The 21,706-nt window shown below is 34.2% G+C and overlaps 1 protein-coding gene across 1 annotated transcript in view; it reads right to left on the reverse strand.

Moving 5' to 3' along the window:
* The window catches only part of LNX2 (ligand of numb-protein X 2), a 60,043-nt gene that overhangs the window by 22,627 nt on the left and 15,710 nt on the right, over positions 1–21,706 (reverse strand). Inside the window, exons 2-3 of the mRNA XM_037527072.2 lie at positions 10,068–10,581; positions 1,022–1,266 (exon numbers count right to left, since the gene is read on the reverse strand). Coding sequence (XP_037382969.1) covers positions 1,022–1,266; positions 10,068–10,471 — 649 coding nt within the window. The 5' untranslated portion in view covers positions 10,472–10,581. The remainder of the gene's footprint in view (positions 1–1,021; positions 1,267–10,067; positions 10,582–21,706) is intronic.

Here is a 21,706-nt window from a genome sequence, read left to right on the forward strand (position 1 = left end):
AAAAGCAACACCACCAGATAATAGAAACAGAATGACCAAAAATATTTATGCTAAGATTATCAAAATATTTCCTCTTAGAAAGGTGATGAGCAAATAATCAAGAAATAGCTACTATGCATCAAATTACTGAGGAGACACAATGATCTGATAAAGAATTATTAAGAGAATGTCACCTTGTCCTAACTCGCAAGAGAAAGTTTGGTCCATGAAACAATTGCAAATAACACAAGGTAGAAAAGACTAACTTTGTGGTATATGATCACCATAGGTGCCAAGAAATAGTCAGATCAAGCTCTGAAAACAGTGGAGTCTTGAATTGAGCCTCAGGAAAAGATTGCAACTGTGACAGATATACATCCCTTGGGTAAAACTTGTAATTTGTAAGAGAAAATGATATTTAAAAGCAAATACCAGGCCAACTATCAAGATATATCCCAAATCAATGACAACAGGCTTTCTGTTAAGTTTCCTAGTGGGCGGTAGAGTTAGCTTAATGGCTACTATCAGAAGAGTGCAAAAGCATGACCTTGGAGTCTGATATATACCTAGGCACCACCTGGTTGTCCAAACTTGACCAACAGTCTATCAAGGCTTGGTTTTCTCAGTTGTTACAAAGAAATCTCATAATATTGTTACATGTATTTCATCCAATTTATGTGTGAAAAGTGCTTGGCACAAAGCCTGACAGAGTAAGCACTTAACCTGAGGTACTGCTTTTGCTGTTTTGTTGTGATATTGTTAATTTCAGAGTCTAGAAGCAACAGGGTTTTGAATACACAAAAAATAAGATGCATGATAATGCCTAGTGAATTCATGGACTATGGTAAAAAAGAGATGGGGACAGGGCAACTTCTTCTGGAGTAAAATTCATGTTGTTTCTAAAATATAAATTGTATCTCAATAAATTAACTTTTTTAACGAGGGCAATAAAAACTATGTTGGGAGAGTAATAGAGAGTACTGGGAAGGAGAGGAATGCTGATTGGAAAACAGATGAAATACAAAAGAAAGTGGGCACATACTGTCAGCTGTGCTGTTCTCCTCGAAGGCAGGATTGTCCAGGCCTGGCTCCTCCCACGAGGGAAGAGATGCTGGGGTCAAGTTTCGCTCGGTGGGCACTGTGCCTGTTCCCAAACAGTCTGTTTCAGGTGGTAAAGTACCTGGTACATCTATGAGAGTGGGTCCATTTTCATTTTCAAGCTCCGTCTGAGTTTTACTAGTTTTCCTTCTCTCTAGGGCAACTCTCCTATGAGAAGCTCCAGGACATCTAGAAAAAAGAACACCAAGTGGTTTCCAGATGATTTGAAAGGAAAAAAGTGATTAGTAGCTTATACCACAAAAGAATGGCAATGGCTTCTCTAAAAAGCATCTAGAAGTACCTACAGCAGTGTATACTTCCAATTTTAATCTCCATTTACCATTCCACATGGCAAATTTAAAACAAGGGGTCATCACAAACAATGGCTGGTATATATTTCACAGAATACCTGAATAAAAAATTTTATTCAGGTATAACTAGTATGCCAGAAATATATACACCAGTACAGTTGTCTTTATACTGCAAGAATTATACTGTAATTCTGATTACATAAGCCTTTTTTTACAGGTCAACCAGTTTAACCATAGGAGTGGAATCAGCAGTTTCTTCCATATAAGCTTAAACATCCTGTCTTAGACTTTGAGTGCCATTATACCTCTACTCTCACAGCCAGTGTTGCACATTTATTCAGTATGGGTACCCAACATATTTGAAGCTTTATAACTTGCAGGAAAGCACAACGGAGGTCCAAATAACTTATTTATGATAGACATGGAAGGAGATAAAACACATCTCCTGGATAAAATTGAAGTTTCAATAGTGCAATTATAGATAGGTTATGTAACTCGAAGAATATATTGGAAGTACTTGGGAAACTTACATAAGCACTAAGAAATATGAGCTTGCTTGTTCAAGCAAACAAAAAGGGTAGATAGTTATTTAAACATTTAAACAAAGTCTTTACACATGTGATGTCAAGGTGCCAGTTCTTTTTCATCTACCAACTTGATTAGACAAAGTGACTCATGCAGTTTGAAGGGTGGGAGGAGAAGCATATTAGTAAAGGAGAAGCAGACACACATTCCTAGCGCTTAACACTACTGTCTAGACACCACTTACTTTCATGCTGGGGTAAGGAGGTAGAGCAAGGCTGGGGAGGGTAGGCAACAGTCTCATGTCTTGGTGTGCAAACCTTTGCTCAATGACAGTATTTTTAAAAATCTAAACATTAAATCAAAATTATATATAATATTAAATTCAATTAAATTGAAAGTTACCTATCATGAATGAAAGATTCATTTTAAGTCCTGGATTTCAAGTTCTTGAAAAGGATCATTATGAAACTTCTTTATTCAACATCCTCTCATTACTTAAGAAGAGGGAGAACTGATTTTGCTTTCTGCACTGATAAGTGACATTCCAAGGTTTGTTCTTATAAAGACTTTACAAATATTTTTGAAAACTGATCTTGGAAAAATTTGTGTTTAATCAAACAGATTTCACTAGAAATATATTTTTAAAATATTCAATCAAAAAATTGAGATAAAAACAATTAACAATTATCACAAAAAAGGTAAAGATTTAATTTTCAAAATACATATCATGCCCAAATATCTACATGGGAAATAGCTAGCCTTCAATGGGAAAAAATGAACTAGCTATAGGAAATGATAAGGAAATATAAATAGGATGTAAACATAGAATGTGGAAATAAGCCTAGGTAACAACAACAAAAAAATCTACATACTAAATATAAGGCCTATCTTATAGTTACTGAACATGCAAAAGTAAATTTAAAAAGGTAAACCAAAAGTTGTTAGGAAGATAAAGAAACAGGTATATTTAAAATTCCCAATGAAATACAGTAATTGCTAAGGGGAACAAAAAAAAGTTAAAATTCAAAAGTCTTTCTCAAGCATTAGAAGGTTATAGAGAGAACCTCAGGGAATATTCATATTTAAACACGATAGACCACCTGAGTAGTCTGAGACAGAACTACTGAACAGGAGACTATGAGACAGAGATTTCAGCCTAATGAAGAGATAAAAGAGTGCCAAAAAAGAAAAAGTGACCGATAATACAACTACAAGAGGGGCAAACAGGGTAAGGATCAGAAAGCATTGCTTTGATTTGGCAATGAGAAGGTCATGGCGACATCAGAACATTTTCAGTGATGAGGTCAAAAGCCAAGACTATAATACAAACATTTCTGTTAACACAATGCATGTATTCTATAGACAGTGCACACTAAAAATTACAGGGATTAAGAGAAAGAGAAGCTTGGACAGACCATTCACAATCTGTGCATCTAGGGAATGGCTGATAATGGGATGGGGTTTCTTTTGGGGGGTTGAAAAATGTTCTAAAAATTAAATTGTGATGATGGCTGTACAATTCTGTGAATATACTAAAAAAATCCATTAAGCTGTGCACTTTAAAAATGGGGGCATTTTATAGTAGGTAAAATATATTTCAAAAAGCTATTTAAAAAATACTACTTAAGGGCTGAGTAGATCAGAGCAGGCTTGGACAGACAAAAGTGCATAATCACAGGCATTCCAGAGCCACCATCCCTTAAGTTTCTAAACACTTGGAACTGAAAAAGAAAGATGACTCTACCATCCCCATTTCACAAATTTGAAAATTAAGCCGACATCACATAGTTATTCAACTGCAGAGTCAAAATCCAAATGAATTCAAGTTTGATTTCAAAGATTCTTTTCATTATTATCATACTAAATTCATTCTATGGAGTTCTTTTTCTGGGCTTTAGGAAAACATAAATTGAATTTGATACCCAAATTTTTGAGCCCAGAAACAAAACGGATGAGCGAGAAAGGTCTTAACAAACATTAAAAAAAAAAATCACAAAAAACAAAAGTCTATACATCTTTTTAAATATGAATATTTAACAATAACAACACAAATCCCAATTGGCATGGGGATATAATGTGGATTATTCAAGCAGGTAATTCAGTGTTGCAGGAGGCTAGATTGAGGATATTAAAAATGAATAAAAAAAACAACTGAACAGAAATGCATGCAATGTTTAATTAGATCAGGGTAGGCATGTGATCAGAAAATAAAGGTGGCTATGGAGCTCTGAGATAGTGGACTGCCCTTAAAAAGGGCACTGGAGTCCAGAAATAAATCCACAAACATACCAGTGCCTTATCTATGATAAAGCAGCTATGAGCATACAATGGGGAAAGGACAGCCTCTTAAATATATTGTGCTAGGAAAATTGGAAAGCTACACATAAAAAATAAAGTTGTAACTTTGTTAACCCCATACCAAAAAATAAACTCCAAATGGATGAAGTTTTTAGATATAAGACTTGCAATAATAAAAAACATAGATGAAAATATTGGTGATATATTTCATGACATCAAAGATAAAAAGATATTTTCGGGGACTTTATGCTATGGCAAGGGAAATAAAAACAAAAATAAATAATTTGGATTAGCTAAAAAACTTTTATCCAGCAAATACAAAAGATGATTAAAAAGATACCCTATTCAATGGGAGAAAATATTTACACAATATATAGCTGATAAGGAACAAATATTCAAGATATATAAAAATAATTTGAGGATTAAAAAACCCAATTAATAAATGGGTAGCACACATAAACAGACAAGTCATCAAAAGAGGATATCCGGGCCAACAGACATAAGAAAAGTGTTCATTATCACTTCGAGTAAGAGAGACGCAGGTTAAAACCACAATGAAATACCATTTCACATACATGAGAATGGCACATATTAAAAAGATCTCCAACAAGTGCTGCAGAGAATACGGAGAAAAGAGAAGCTTTATTACCCTGTTAGTAGAATGTCAGTAGGCACATTCATTATGGAAAGTAACCTTGGTTTACCTTAGAAATCTAAAAATGGAAATACTATATGACTCAGAAATCTCACTCTTGGGTATCTACCCAGAGAATATGAAATTATCAACACAAAATCCCTATGGTTCACAATGTACATAAGCAGTATCATTTACAATAGCTAGGAAATGGAAGTAGCCTACATGTCCTAATGGACAACTGGATCAAGAAGAGGTGATATATCTAAACTAGGGAGTACTATTCAGTCATAAGAAAGGATAAAATGAGTCTTTTTCAAAAAAATGGAGAGAGTTTGAGAGAATTATGTGTAGTAAAGCAAGTAAATTCAATACTAAAATACTGGACATTTACATAGCAGACAAATTGATAATGTGAAACACATTAAAAAAAAAAATCAGTGGACATCAATAAACACCAGGAGGAGAGATGGTGGTGGGATGGTGGTGTGGAAACAGAGGAGGAGGGATGGTGGTGTGGAAAAAATATATAAACTCTGCAAATGGTAATATCCAAGCAGTTAAAAATTACTGATATGAAACAAATCACGGTTATTAAAGAATGCAACCTTTTGATGTTATCTCTACATAGTTATATTATCAACAGGCTTTGAAAAAAAAAAAAACAATCACCACCTATGGTCTGTAAAAAAAAGGGGGGGAGGGCAGGACACTGGAGGCAGTGTGACCTACCATAGGCTGAGGGCTGCACCTCCCCAGAGGGATAGTGACACGCTGGTATGTTTTTAAATTTTTAAAAATCAAGCCTTGCAGTAGCTAGAGCCAAATTGAGGGGCTTTGTCTTTCTTGCTGAAGGTTGTACTTCCATCTCTGCTATTCTGGCTCCCTTTATGGGACAAAAATTACATATCAACTAAGTTGAATTATGATATAGTGGCTTCATTCCCTGATATAACAATGACTCACATAAGGAACAATTTGATGATAGAAAAGGTGTCAACATGCGGGAAAAAACTTCCTTTTTTTTAAAAAAAAAATTTATTTATTCATGCATACATGAACCGGGGTACAGGCCAGGTGCGCGGTTGGGTGAGAGGATTCACCAGAGACAGAGCAGGGAACAGAACAGGCAGACTAACTGAAATACCCTGCTGAGGGGAGCAGTGGGAGAGACAGGAGTGGTCTGCCGCTCCATGTGGGAATCTCCCTGGCCGGCAGGGACCGAACCTGCGCTGCAGAGGCTGTGGACAGCTTCACAGCGCTGCACTCAACAACCTATGCCACCAGGGATGGCCTGGGAAAAAAACTTCTTTAAAGGCTTTCTCTATTTTATTAATATATGAACTTTTTTTTTTTTTTTATATATATATAGAGGCATGTTTTCTTTCTTTCTTTCTTTCTTTATTTGTTTGTTTTTGTTTATACATGCACTGGGTACAGTCAGAAGCGCGGGAGGGTGAGAGAATTCACCAGAGCCAGAGCGGGGAGCAGAGCAGGCAGAAGGACCGAAGCACACTGCTGAGGGGAGCAGCGGGCGGCAGGAGAGGTCTGCGCGCCATGTGGGACCCTCCTCCGGTGGCCGGGGAGCAGCCGGGGATCGAACTGGCGCCGCAGAGGCCGCGGGCAGCTTCGCAACCCAGCGCTCAACCGCTGCGCCACCGGGGAGGCCCATATATGAACTTTTAATAACAGTGTTAACTATAAGTTTTAAGTAGAAAAGAAAAATGATTCTGAAGCTTGTCTACTTCATAAAAGACACAAATGAATAATTTAGAAAAAAAATTAACATTTATGGTACAATTACCATAAACTTTAAATGTTAAATTGTTGAGGATGAGACAGGATATGAGAAGAGAAGAGGAAGAATGCTTTATAGTTGACGGTGCTTGGCAGAATTTAGAAAGTAATTACTAAAATGTTATAATGCTTAGTACAGTATAGAGAATATTTCTTTTGGGCTACCTAGTTCTCCTTCAAAGAGGGCACTTTCCCATTTCCAATGAATTCTGCAGTGTTTTACTAACATATACTAACATATAATCATTAGTGAATTTATTTAAAAACATATTCATTTATAAATTTTTTTATTTTTAGCTGTAGAAGAAAATGTCAGCTGTTCTCAAAACTGAAGCAGATTTCTTAAGAGTAGAATTTCATTCAAATAAGGTAATTTTAAACATAAAATTACCAGATTTATGCAAACTACTCCTCACACTAATAAAGAGATTTCTAAATCCTAAAAATTCAAGAACAAAGGCACAAGATAGTCATGTAACTTTTAAACAATGAATCATGGTTGCTAATGCTGAAATTTTCTGAATTTCAATGAAACATCAATTCCTAACAAATGAGTGAGACTGTACACAGGGATGCAACAGTCATAATCAAATTCTATGCCTCATGAAATCACTCTTATTGCTAGTTCATGTTGCTTTTAAAACATGACTGCACATTTTTTGACCTCCTTTTACCACAAAATGAACTCTGTTCTCTCCCCTTTAATCGGGTAGACTGAGACTTTCAAACACAGTTAACAGCATAAGGGATGTCATGTATCTTCAATAGATCAACTTGGTCAAGCAGCGTCTGCCTTGTTTACTGGAACATTGAGCACCATGTAAGAGAACCTTAAATAGAGGCCACCTCTCGGCTCTTCAGTTGACAAGTCTTAGGTGACCTGTGCCTTTATAATTTCCAACAAGGTGCCAGACATGTGAATGAAGACGCCATCTTGAAAATAGATTCTCCTGTTCCAACTGTTGCAGTCCCGGACTTTCAGTTCTTCCCAGCTGTGGCCCAGATATCACATAACAGAGACAAGCCATCCCTGCTGTGCCCTGTCTGAATCCCTGACTCACAGAGTCCATGTGAAGAAACAAATGCTTGTTGTTTTATGTCACTATGCTTAGAGTGGTCAGTTTCTCTGCATTGGATAACCAGAACATAGATTAACAATTTAATTGAACAATTAATTATCAACTTTGGGCAAGGGATTTCAAAGACTAGCAAAAACCTGGTACTGACCCTAAGGAAATTTACAATCCAACAGTAGATTCTAACTAGCTATCAGCTTACAGATACTTAAGTATCCAGCACACAGTAGATAATAAACATTTCTACTTGAACTTCAAAATTTTTAATCAAGAGACTAGAAAAAGGTCAGGCTGTTTATCACATTATCTCATTAGCTGTTCAAATGGGAAATAAAAATTATATTAAATTTATAAAATTTATCTTTTTATATCTTTATAATCAATAGTTTATCATCAATAATTAGCTGTCACCCACTTTTTCAAATCATATACCTTCATCAATGTATCTTTTACAACATAAGCCTAAGACATTTCAGAAAGTGTTAAATTAGCAAACTAATATTAATGAGCATACTTGGAAAATCAAACACTCAACTGGACATGACCGTTTAGCCTTCATCAACTGAAAAATGAAAGGACAGTTTGTAAGTCCCAAGTTCTTAATATCATCATTATAGTTCGAAACGAAGTATTAACGATACTTCAACCACATATGAAATTCTTATAATGCAATTTATATAAACTTTTGTGAAATTTATATCTCACTATCAAAATAATTAGTAATTGAATTGAGACTTTATTCAGTTCTTCTAGCATCCTATAATTGATGTTCATAAACAAGTCATAAGAGAAACTATCCCTTAAAAAACAACAGTATCACTAAGAGGAATACGAAAAGCTTAAATATTCTTCAACCTCAGTCATAACTAATCTTGATCCAGACTAGTATATTCAAAAGTTGGGGTCAATTTCTAGGACTTGGCTATCATGTTCAGATTCTATGTCTTCTGGTTATCAAAGAGAAACAAAAACTTAAGACTCTACATTTTCAAAAGTCTATATAATCTACCCTACACTTTTTCTTAGCTCTTATTTATAAACAAAACAGATTAAATTTCAGCAACTTTTCTAGACATGTTCATGTTTCTGACATTTTAGAAACATCTTATTCTTTCTTGTTTGTCTTAATTATTTCTAATGTTACACTGATTTTTATGACACTGATATTTAGAAGCAGAATGAATATGTATATTACTCATGTGTATATAAAACTTTTACTATTCTAGAGTAGTAGAGACATGATTCAACCTGTTGTAAAGTCAGCATGGTATACTGGAACAGTAAATAAGATAATTGAGGTTTAAGCCTAACTATATCATTAACTATCTCTAAGCTTTGTGATTCAGTTTCCTGATTTGTAGTGATTAGATAATCTTTAAATTCTATTTTATATGTGAGTATAATGACAAGATGTTCTATGCGAGGCTGTATTATTATTTCCAAATCCAATGTATTTTAGAGTACATGGCTTTTCACAGAATCAATATTACTGCAGATTTACAAAGCACAATTGGCTTAACTTTGAAAATTAGAAATTAATACATTTGTCATTTTATGTGATTTTACCTACTTATGACATGAAGTATTTTAACCTTTCCTAAGTGTATAATGATTTTAAAGATCATCTTTCACTAAATTCAAGTTATAAAACTCACTAAAAAATCAGCCAAAAAAATTACTTAACCTTTTATTAGTAAGACAAAAATCCCCACTACATGTTTTAAAGTTTTCAGTCCCTAGTTCTTATTCATTCTAGTTACTAAACACAGAATCTTTACAAGATCTTGGCAAACAAAATCATGTATATTCATGTCCATGCTGCAGTAAAACTATCATTTTTACTGGCGGCATAATATCCCATTGAGTTGGTATGCTATCATTATTTTTAACTCTTCCCCTACTGCTAAATAATTAGATCGACTCCAATTGACTGAACTGTACAAAATGTTAGAGTGAACATCTTCATATATAATTTTTCCTTCTTTTGAGCTATTTCCTTAGGATAATAAGACAGATAAAAAGATATTTACATTTACAGTTTTTGAAACAAATTGCTTTGTAAGAAGTCTATAATTACATGCTGCTATCCATATAAATATAAAAGCTTTATATTACACCGGTAAAAATATTAATAGGTATTGGATGGCATTTCTTTCCTGAAGTTCTTGTACTCATTTTTGATAATAACGCCAAATATTACTGTTTCACAAATACTTATTTGCTGTCTCTTCTGTGTTTGATTTGTCTATTTATTAATGCTTTTTTTCCTATCCAGTCTTTATTTGCTTATTTGAATAACCTTTTTATAAATCTAGAGTTACTTTTCTTTCTTTCATATTCTATACTTACCTATTTTTAAGATGTGCTTCCAGATCACAGCGTTGCATTACATCTTGGCACACTGAAGAAAATGGACATAACACTAATAATTTGTCCAGAAGTTTATGAACTAGAATACTAGACTTCTTACACAATTTAAAATGAAGTCTTTTCCGATCCAGGGGACAGAAATCTTTCTCTTGTAAGAAGTTTCTGAGGCACTTGCAGCAGAATGTGTGTCCGCAAGGGGTATCCAGGGGCTGCAACAGAGGCTGAAGGCAAATATGGCAGACCAGGTCATCATCCACTTCATTCTGGTAATTGTACAAATGGTTTTCTTTTGTCCAATGCTGTTGACCACACTCAAAACACAGAGGATTGAAAGAGGAGGAGGTCTGTTCCACAGATACCATCTCATCACTTGTTGTTCCCATTTTGAATCAGTTGAACAGTTTCTGTATCTTCATATGTTAGACTTCCACTTAACCTTTGACTTTCCTTTAACAGACAGTGACGTATTGAACTAAAACCAAGACCTGTTTTACTAGATAAAACAAATGAAAAAAGGTAATTAATATCAATCAAGATAGGCTAAAATATTACTAGTTAACTTCATTTTTAATAAAAAAATTAACAGTGAAATCAGGTCATAAATTAGTTACAAAAAGATAAAATGAAATTAACTTGCTAGTTGATTGAGAAAGACCTACATTCCCAAATTCTTAGTGAAAAAAGAATTTGTGATTATAAACAAAATTGTTATATATTACATGGTATAACATAATCAATTTGTTTTACTAACTGAAATTCCCACATATTTCACTACTCAATGGTAGTTTTAAAGCCAACTAATTTATACAGTGTGCTACTTGTGCAATTTGCAGCATATTATGAACACATTTGCATTTGACACCCTAGTCTGACTGATTTTATGCATATATAGTTTTATAACAATGTAGTGCTTGAAATATAGTCTCAAGGATAATTCTGTGCCTGTTTGGGGCAGGGGAAAAGATCATTTATGTGCATTGCGTTTGGGGAAAAAAACACATTTCCAAATATGCATGACAAATATTCTGTATACAGATTACAGAAAGATAAATCTGCATAGCACATACAAGTAACATTTGTGTTAACCACATAAAGGGCAATACTATTTTATGCCATTAAAAGAAAAAACATGCCATTATTCAATTAAACAGATAAGATGTGCTACAAAGTTTCAATTCCATCTTCCATTTGGTCTTGTCCACTCAGAGCAGCAATTTGTGTCTAAGTGTGTTTATGTGTGTGTCTCTTCTCCAACAGAAGCCTCCCCAAGTTCAGTGGAAGTCTAGCAAGAAATGCTCCTCTCATGTAAGTATTTCCATATTTCTGCTGCTGTAACACCAGGGGTTAAAAATCAGCCTCAAAGGCAGCAGCTGACCATGTTCATTCTTCTGTAAATATTTACAGTCTCTAGTATGTGCCAACCACGGTACAAGGTTAGAGGAGAGTCAAGAAAACCCATTATTAAAGTTCAATATAATAAGTGCTCTAAGAAAGTTCATGAAAAGGATGCTTTATGACTATAAAGATGAGAATAGCATCTAACTCAGTTTGGCTTTGTACCCACAAATCCTTCCAAAAGGGGGGAATACATGAGGTACTAAATTGCAATAGTAAGTATTAACCAGAAATATGGACAAGGGCATCTCAGCTGAGTCACAGGGCTTGAGTGTACCTGGTACATTCAGGGACTATGAAGAAGGTCAAAGTATCTGAAGCAAAGAAAATGTACAAATTACATTGTAAATTATAGAAATTACAAAACTTAGTGTCCACAAGACAGAAAGAGTAGGACACCCTGTTAATGTTACACCTGTTTCAAGGATAAAATACTCCTCTGGTCATATATATGGACTTGCTATTTTACTTATTTGGAGTATTTACTAGAAAAAACATTTGTATTCATCATGGCATTTCATCATTGATTCAGATGGGATGGATGGTCTCAGATAAACTATACATTTTACAAAACTTAATAAAATTACAGTAATAGTCCGTGATATAAACTCTTATTAGTACCAACATTAAAAGAGCAAACACTCTATTTTTTAATTCATGGAGCTTATAATCTTAACCCTCTGAGCATCATAACTTTTTTTTTAAATGCCATCTTTTTTTTTTTTTTAAAGATTTATTTATTTATTTATACAAGCACTGGGTACAGTCAGAAGCATGGAAGGGTGAGAGAATTCACCAGAGCCAGAGGGGACAGCAGAGCAGGCAGACTGATGAAGTACACTGCTGAGGGGAGCAACAGGCGGCAAGAGAGGTCTGCACGCCATGTGGGACCCTCGCCGGTGGCCGGGGATCGAACCAGCTCTGCAGAGGCTGCGGGCAGCTTCGCAGCCCAGCGCTCAACCACTGCGCCACCGGGGAGGCCCACATCATAACTTTTTAAATCAGTGCAAGGTATATGATATTAAGGAGAGAAACATGGTTTATCTCAGGCAGATAGATTGATTCAACCTTGGTATTTAATATAGAATGTCTTAGACTCGTGTTTCCTACTCAATTAGCAAAATTGTTATATCCTTTGCTCTTCTTTGTCATACTGTTTATTTTAAATTTTTCTTTTCCTCAAGAAAATATACTATAATTCTAGCCTCCCACAGAATGACTAAGAAAGCGTTTCTCTTAAGACTATCATATTTTAGCTATTTTTTTAAAATCTCATATAATATTTAGTTGTTTCATTTTATCACAAAATGTTTTCATGAGGAAAAACATGTTCCCACTTAAAATACCAAGTAACAACTGCATTATCTCTAGCCCTGAAATACTTACCTATGTTACCATGAAACTAACATTAAATGAAAAAAAATCATTGTTTAGTAGATCACTAACACATACATATAAATACTGATTAAAGAACTACAAGGTCTACAACATGAAGTAGGCATGGACCTGTGTCCTGGGGCTAGGCAGTGAGATTTCAGATTTTAGCTCTGTCACTAGTTTTGTGACCTTAGCGAAATGTCTGAGTCTGTTTCCTTCTCAAATGTAAAATGGGTGTAACGACAGGGCCTATCTCAAAGGGTTGATAAAGAATATTTAGATATGTTTAATATACCTGGCACATAATGGGTACTGTGTACTAGCTATTATTACTATTATTAAAAATAAACAAAAGTTCAAACAGATTTTATGCTTTGCTGAAAGCCATACAATTTAAATCACTCAATGAGAGAGAAGGAAGAGAAATTCAGTTCTTTACTGCTTCAAAGTAACCCAGAGTAAATTCGGTAATTATAAGAAGAAAGGTATCATGTGAAGACTTGGCATATAAATTTTCTAAGGACAAAGGCAGTGTGATGCTGTTTTTCCAATTCCCATTTCCATCCTTCTAACTCCCAATCCAAACAGATGATTTTGTTTCTATTTTGTGTGCAAGTCCACTAAGACACCTTACACTACTTCTATAATATATTGTTTCTCACTGAACAATGAGCTCTTTAAGAGCTGAACCTCCCACAGGGGTAAAGCTCAATAAATGTAGAATGACCAAATGGTTGACAATAGGCTTGCACACTCTTGTTAAATGTGCAACTTTAGATAACCAGAAATATATCAATGTATACGGAAGAATATGTAAAATTTTGATTTCACTGTCTCGGAGCAGAGTTTGAAATATCAAAATACAGGTTAAGTAAATAATAGTCAAATATTTTCCAAAATATAAAAATGAAAGGGAGCATAATGTGTATCTTTGCAAACTACACTATCTGTTTTAACAGTTCAGGGACAGCAAAGGTGGAAGCTAATAAATTGGGGAATATTATAACATTTTAAATGAAAAGTGAGTTATTAGACATTGTTGAATATATAACTCCAGTTATGATTAACATGCTTGCTTTTCTGGTTTATGGTAGAAGAATATCCTGGTACCTCATAAAGACTCTCAGAAATTACCTTGGTTTTTCACAGCCAATTTGCAGGCTTCAAAACTGTATACTATTCAGATAATTTCTCTTGACATTATTTTTTATTCAGATTGAAAGAGTCTTCACTGGTCCTAACCTGGGAGATCCAGTTTAGGAAAAAAGATGGTGAACTAAGGATTACCACCAAAGTACAGTTACATAGGAAACATGTATGATTCCTTAACTCATCAATGCTAAGGCTAAGAATACCCTCTTCTCCCATGTCGTCCTGGCAAACTTCCTCTCATTCCTTAAGTCTCAACCCAAACTCTGCCTCCTCTGTTAAATATGCAGCCTCCTTCCTACTCTTAGGTACATCCTCCTTTCCTTACGTTCCTGCTACTCATTATACACACCTTCATTTTAGCAATTTCTCTATTTGCAGGCTTGCTTATCTGCTCTCTTCCCTCTATGAGGATAAAGACAGTATCTTCTTTACCTCTTGTAGTCTTGTTTCCTGTTATATACCATACACTAAAAAATTATCCTAAAACTCATACTTAAATCTGAAATGTGTAATATATATGAACATAATATTCTCCTTGATCTTAAAAAGGCTAAAAAAAGGGAAACATTTTTCTAATGTGATTATATCAACACAAGAAAATTTTCTTACTGTATATGTTACAAATCTGCTTTGATAGCTGCCTTTGTATAAAGCAATGACTGCTAAACTTTTACACCTAAAAATCCCCTTCTTCTCTCTAGACAAGTCTGGCCATTTCTTAAAAAAGCTAACATGAGCTACTTATACATATCCAGCAACTACACTCATGAACATTTAATCCAGAGAAATGAAAACTTACATTCACACAAAAACCGTATAGATTTATTTGTAATGACAAAAAGCTACCAACAACTCAGATGTCCTTCAGCAGTAAGTTATTAAACTATGATAGAATACTACTCAGCAATGAAAAGGAATGATACACACAATGACCTGGATGAATCGGCACAGGCATGATTAAACTGAGTGAAAAAAGTCAGTCCTAAAAGGTTGCATAGTGAATTACTCCAATTACATCACTGTACTGAAATAATTAATTTAACTAAAGTTCTTAAATATTTATTGTTTGTTAGTAAAACAAAACAGTGCATGTTAACATTTTTATGCAAAATAACTTCAAAATAAAAACTGTGATTAGAAGGCATTATTTTGCATTTTTGCCTCATCTGTTTTCAGTCTGTTTGAGATCATCTATCAAATATCCTCTGCAACACTCTACTGGATACTTGAAAGAGAGTAAGAGAGAAAAGGGCAGATGTCTTAGAATTATTGGGGAAATAGTTTTGACTTTGTGAACCCAATAAAAGAGAACAGTGGGTCCTGGGTCACACTTTGAGAACAAGAGCTGCAGAGCACTAAAGGGTAGTACCCATCTTTCACAAGAAGCACCAGTGAATAACCAACAATATTTGAACACAAGAGAAAAACTAAGAAAAGCAAAGTGTTCAGATCAGCACATAGTGTAGGAATCTGTGTTTTCTGGAATAAGTTTTCTCCCTAGAACCTTTTTCTAGTGAAAGAATCATTCTCTGTTTAGCTACAGAGAAATATTTAGCATATCACATAGGAACTTTACATAAATGCTATTCTTTACTAAATCAAAACTTATTTCCCATTGCATGTCACTAGAAAAATGATCAAATATCAGTTTCCAACAAATCCACATTTACAATCTAATTCTCACACTTTTCTATATGAAACTACAATTTAGCAGGTTTAACTACTTGTCATCTATCCCTTTTAACAAGTAGGAATATATATAAAAAAACCATCTTAAAACTCTTTTAATGCTACTTATAGTTAGGTGTACCCCATTTAATAATCTAGAAAATTAGGAAGTTAAACAGAAAAATGCTGGAAACTATGAAATGCAGGCCCTTAGTTGTATGCCACTGGATAACTGGGTGACTGCACAATTCATTCTTTCATTTGTCACATTATCCCATGTCTACTATGTGCTAGTATGTTACATAAATTCTGGTGCTTGGTTTCGTTATTATAAATTATCAGCTCCATTTAAATAGAAATTGATTGTACAAACACATGCACAATCGAAGTTCAAATTCAGCCCTAAAATCCTTGTAATTCTATAGCTTTTTATACATAACATTTGTACATTACTTTACCTCTTAGTTCCAACATGTGTCATTATTTTTTAGTAAGTCTAGTAAGTTCTAAATACTCTTGAAAAAGGAGGTTAAATTGTGGCTATTAGCCAATAAATTCCAACTGTCATTCTACCTTTAGTTCTTCTAATTTTGAACCAGTAAGTGATGATGAAAAAAAAAAAAAGATGTTTATGCAAAAGGATATAGATAAAAACTAAATTGGATGATCTACCCAATTCCTGCAGGCTGAGAGTCACACTAAAGTTACACTTTTACAAGTTATACTAAATCACGTTATCTTCAGGCAAGTTAAAAATAGAACTGCCATAAAACTAGTTGAAAAGGAAATGCACCATATGCAACACTAACCATTTCAGTACAGATATCCACACATACCTCTGCCAATTAGGAGAGACCTCTGGGGAAAGAACTTTATTCCAGGGAAGACAGATTCCTCAGCACATGGATTCTTCTCAACAGCACTCCTCATCAGTGAGCTGAGTTGGGACAATTTCTAGTATTTCAGGGAATATCACAATTCACAAGTGTCACACACAGTATGTAAATGTGATGGAGAAGGCCATGAGGGGAACAACAGTTTTCATTGCTTTGATTTATTGCATGTTAATAGTTTATTTGTTGGATATAATTTAAATGCTTCTCCATGTACATCGAAAGCCAAAGGTTCTGATTTTAATAAATTAAGTCTACTTTCTTCTATAGGATGAAAATTTTCAGACTTTTAACTCTTGTACAGTACATTTAATCATTTGTTGTAAGTGACAAGTTATTTTCAATAAATCTCTAATTTTTCTAATTGTAGATCACAATTCCATCACTAACTCTCAATTATCAAGGGAACAAAGGGAATCAAAGAGTACCAATTATGGAGTTAGAAGCCTGCGCTCAAAATGTGGTTCTGCCTCTCCCTAGCAATGTGATATAATAATGTGGCATATAATTTAAACATCTACAAGCCTTAACTTTCTCATGTGTAAAATAGAAATGGTATCTTGCTTATTACACACATTACTGTGAAGCTTAAAAATGCTCCACAATCAGACAACATTTTATAAGCCACAAAACATTATAATATTAATTTATGACTAAATCGGTGAATGCAAAATGTTGTGCAAAATTAGAACAAGGTAGACTGCTGGGTCACCCAAGTGCTTTCCAGTAGACTGGTCATTAAGAGGCCTGGATTTGATTCTCACCTCTGTGACTACTGACTAAGCTACCGGCTCAGCATTTCACCTTTCTAGACTATCTTTATCCAGGTAATCTCAAAAGTTACTTATAGATCCCAAATTCCATGATTCTAGAAACATGTTCTTAGCAAAATTCTTTTTTTCCTTTTCCCAAAATGGAACATTCATTTTTCTTTACTGGTATCCAATAGTGAGTTTACTATAAAAATGATCTAAATAAAAAGTTTATCAAGAGGGATTTGTGTATTTCTTTTTGTTCTTTGTTTGATCTTCACAGTTCTGGACACTCTAACCACCCCAACCTGAAAGTTCTATTTTCACAGACAAATGTATATACAAGAGAGTAGAGCTATATTTAAGTGAAAACCTCTCTGTAGTTTTATTATGGTAACATAACATGTCTACAATATTATAAGACAAAAGTAAGTTTCTCTACTGTTTCCCAGATACAGTGCTTTTTGGAAGAAAATGTTGCATCTATTTGAAAGACTAGTAGGGTTGGCTAGTTTGCTTTTTTTCTTATTAGTTGTATAACCCAATGATTTAAGATGGCAGATTCTGTTAAAATCAATCTGACATTTTTTCCATAAAAAACACCTAAAGCTACAAAAAGAACAAACTTTTCAGATTTATTTCCCTTGAATGCAGAGGAATTCGCAGGACATTTCTATTCTGTGATCAAACCTCCATAATAAATTAATGAAACTAAACCAGACAGGATAGGTTTTATGGTGGTGGTATTACTGATAATTAAAGACTTGCATACTTCATTATTGCCTTAACTATGGGTAAGTTACAAGAAATTTAAATACTGCAGCTTTCCAAGTTAACTAGTGACACCAACAAATAAAAGAAGAGGTATTATTTAAAGCGCCCAATTTGTTCCAGATAAAACTTTCTATATAAGATATAGAGGTATACAAGATTATATTGTTGTATCTTATATATAACTTTACATATAAGATATATGTAAATACAGATGCATAAGATTAGGACTAAGAATTATTCATTGTATTTAAAAATGTGGAATTCATTTTGATGGAACTGTGAGAGCCAAAGCTTCCTTAAATAACTTGAAGAGAGAACTGGAAGAGAGGAATTAACTCATAGACTATTCTTTTGAGAAATTATTCAAAATGGGAAAGGAAGAAACTTTGCATTCTGGGAGGAATAAAGACCAAAAAGAGGTGCTAGTACACCCTTACCTCCATTTAACAAAACACTTTTCACCGCCATATGTATAGTTATTCCTTCTAGCTACATACATCCTTATTTTCTTTTTTCTTACATCTCTCCTCCTCTCTGAAGACATTTTTCCACTTCCTGGGCTTAATATCACACGCCTTTAGCAACTTTTCTCATTTATTTCATCTTTCTTCAACATCTACCTGATTTATCTCTATAAAAGCTCATGTCTCAACAATTTCAAAAAATTTTTACAATTAGCACCTTCCCCCCACCCGACCCCCCACTACTTTCATTTCACATCCAGTATTTTTGAAATATAAGGCCATGCTTGCAGTATCCATTTCCTTACCCAAAGACCTTCCATCTTCATCAGCTTCTGAGATGGGCTTTATTGAGGTCATACATGTCTACTGCCAAAGCTAATGATCACTTCTCACTTCCAAATTCTACTTTACTTCTCTTCAAAATCATTGATTTCTTTCTCCTTGAAATTTTTTTCTCCCTTGCCTTAAATTATACCACTCCGTTCTACTTCTCATTCCAAAATAAATTAAGCAGAGTATTTTTCTATAACTACTAGAGCCATGTCCCCTGATACTAACTATATTGAGTTCATCGTAACACCTTAGAAATGTTTTCTTTACTCTTAAACAACTGCATACTGACTTTCAACTAGTAGGTAACCTAGTTCAGGAAATATGAAAAATATCCGTATTTCTTAGGTCTTTACTTAAGAAACAAAAATTTAAAAATTATACTTTCCTTTTAAAAACTCTAACAATGAATTCACATAAACGATCATCTTATATTACCAACTACCTTATATTTTCAGCATTTCTTGTGATTAAGCACCTCCCAACATAGGTGCTTTTGAATAAAGACTGTGTCCTTCTGAGCCTTATTTTTGCAGTGACTGGAGAAATAAAAAAATACAAAGGAGAAGTGTTGTCATAATAGATTTTGTAAGTGTAATGTGGGGGAGTTAAGTGTACAATATGTGAAATATTATATAACAACTTGTAGTCAGGCTTACTGCCATTGTTTTAAGCAGATGAATACGATTTTAAAATAGATGAAATGCTATTAACTACTCAAATGTAAATAGAAAATATTAGCTGTGGTGTGCTTAATTCAAAAGGGCAATAGATGAGTCAGTCTTTCTACCATATAATTCACAAGTGCCTTAGACAACTAACATCCAATTTCAAAGTTAAAGGAGAAAGAAAAAAGATTTTAAAAATGACATACTGGGTATATTAACTCCTAATAGAAAAGGAGTTAATATAAGTGAATTGTTGATTTTTAAAACATTTTTCCTCAAACACTATTATCTGCTAATTTATTACCTATTCAGGCAATTACTCTGTGGAAGTAAGGGAAGGTGAACAAAGCGTTGACTATGTCATCAAGTGTGCGACATTCTGACAGCTGAAGAAGGAAGAAAGAAAATATACAAAAACACCTACATAAGGATGAGGTACATGTAGCTACATAAGCATGTTTCTTAGCACATTTGCAGGTCTCCTATAATTCAATGTGAGCACATAACATTGGAGGAGTATAAAAATCTTCATTATCTCTTTGGCATGATTATGTCTTTCATATGCCAAATAGAAATTATCTATATTAAACAGATTTCTGTAATAGCTTTTAGTAACATTTTCTATGAGGTGTTAAAAGAGGATTGGTTACACTAAGAAAAATATTCCCAAGGCAGAAAATCAAGAGAATTATAGGAAGCTCCCTCTTTCCATAAATAATTTATCCAGAGTCACATACTCAGAGAACAACACCTCAATGCAGCCACACATGAAAATCTGACCAATATCTAGTTTTTGATGCCTTACCAGATAGAATCAATAACAAGATCCTGAATGAGGTTACACACCTAAGATTAGAGTAAAAAGAGTTCATTCAATGGCATCTACTATTTTTACAAGAAAGAGACCCACAGACTGTGGAATTAGTTCCTAAGAATAAAGGGCTCAATATTGACTCCCTTCCATCCCAATGAAGAAACTAAGAGAAAAGAAAACTTTGTTTTATTAATTCAAAATGGTTAAGCCCCCATTATATCATGTCCCAATGACCTATACTCAACTTCAGTTACTTTTAGGCCTCTTTACATCTCAGACATAACTGCAACCACCTACTGTTAGAATTCTTAAACTATGCTAGTTCATCTGTTCTTTTCCCAATTAGCTCATTATCAAAGGTTCAATGATCCAATAATTTGCTCCCTCACCACAATTTCAACACTTCAAATAATTTTGAATAAAATTATTAATCAAAAAATAAATTTTAACAATCAAAAAATAATCAAAAAATTTTAAAAAGACATATAAAACTATTAATGAGAACTTCTGTTAAGCATAAGAGAACCAGTGTTTCAAAAGTAAAGGTGTTAAAATAGTGGCTGCCTATTTTATTCCTAGTTAAGTAATTCATCCATATACAGAAACTAGAAGGAATTTTTTGGCTTATGAAAAAGATATTCATCTTTTCAAGACATTATCTCAGCACATTGCTTCTGAATGAATCTAGCACTCCATGGAAACAGATATTATACTGTAGTGAATTAAATTGGATTCAACAAATATTTACTGATTGCCCCAGTATGTGCTAGGCTGTGTACTAAGTAAATAAAATTAAGTACCTATCCACAATGCTACTTTAAAGGTAAGTTCCACCTCTAAAAATGATTTTTTTCCTCCAAAATAATAAGGCTTCTGTCAGTCTTTGTTTTTTTCCAATCTCAATCAAAAAGACCTCCATCATTAGACAACTGTGATTAGGAAAAAATCTCTGAAGTCTGGTTATCAGGAATTAACCTGCCCTTTTGTTTACCACTGCCAGCTTTACTGGGACCATGTCTTCCTAATTTTATGATAAAACATAAGGTGCTTAGTTCACTACTTTAAGAAAGATGGCTACTTATTTTTTTTATAAAGTTTTTTTTTTAAGATTTATTTATTTATTTATACAAGCACTGGGTACAGTCAGAAGCATGGGAGGGTAAGAGAATTCACCAGAGTCAGAGGGGAGAGCAGAACAGGCAGACTGACGAAGTACACTGCTAAGGGGAGCAGCAGGTAGCAGGAGAGGTCTGCGCGCCATGTGGGACCCTCACCCAGTGGCCAGGGATCAAACCAGCGCTGCAGAGGCTGTGGGCAGCTTCGCAACCCAG

The sequence above is a fragment of the Talpa occidentalis genome, unplaced genomic scaffold, assembly GCF_014898055.3.
Source record: "Talpa occidentalis isolate TD23 unplaced genomic scaffold, MPIMG_talOcc4v2.1 talOcc4.5, whole genome shotgun sequence".
Classification (NCBI taxonomy): domain Eukaryota; kingdom Metazoa; phylum Chordata; class Mammalia; order Eulipotyphla; family Talpidae; genus Talpa; species Talpa occidentalis.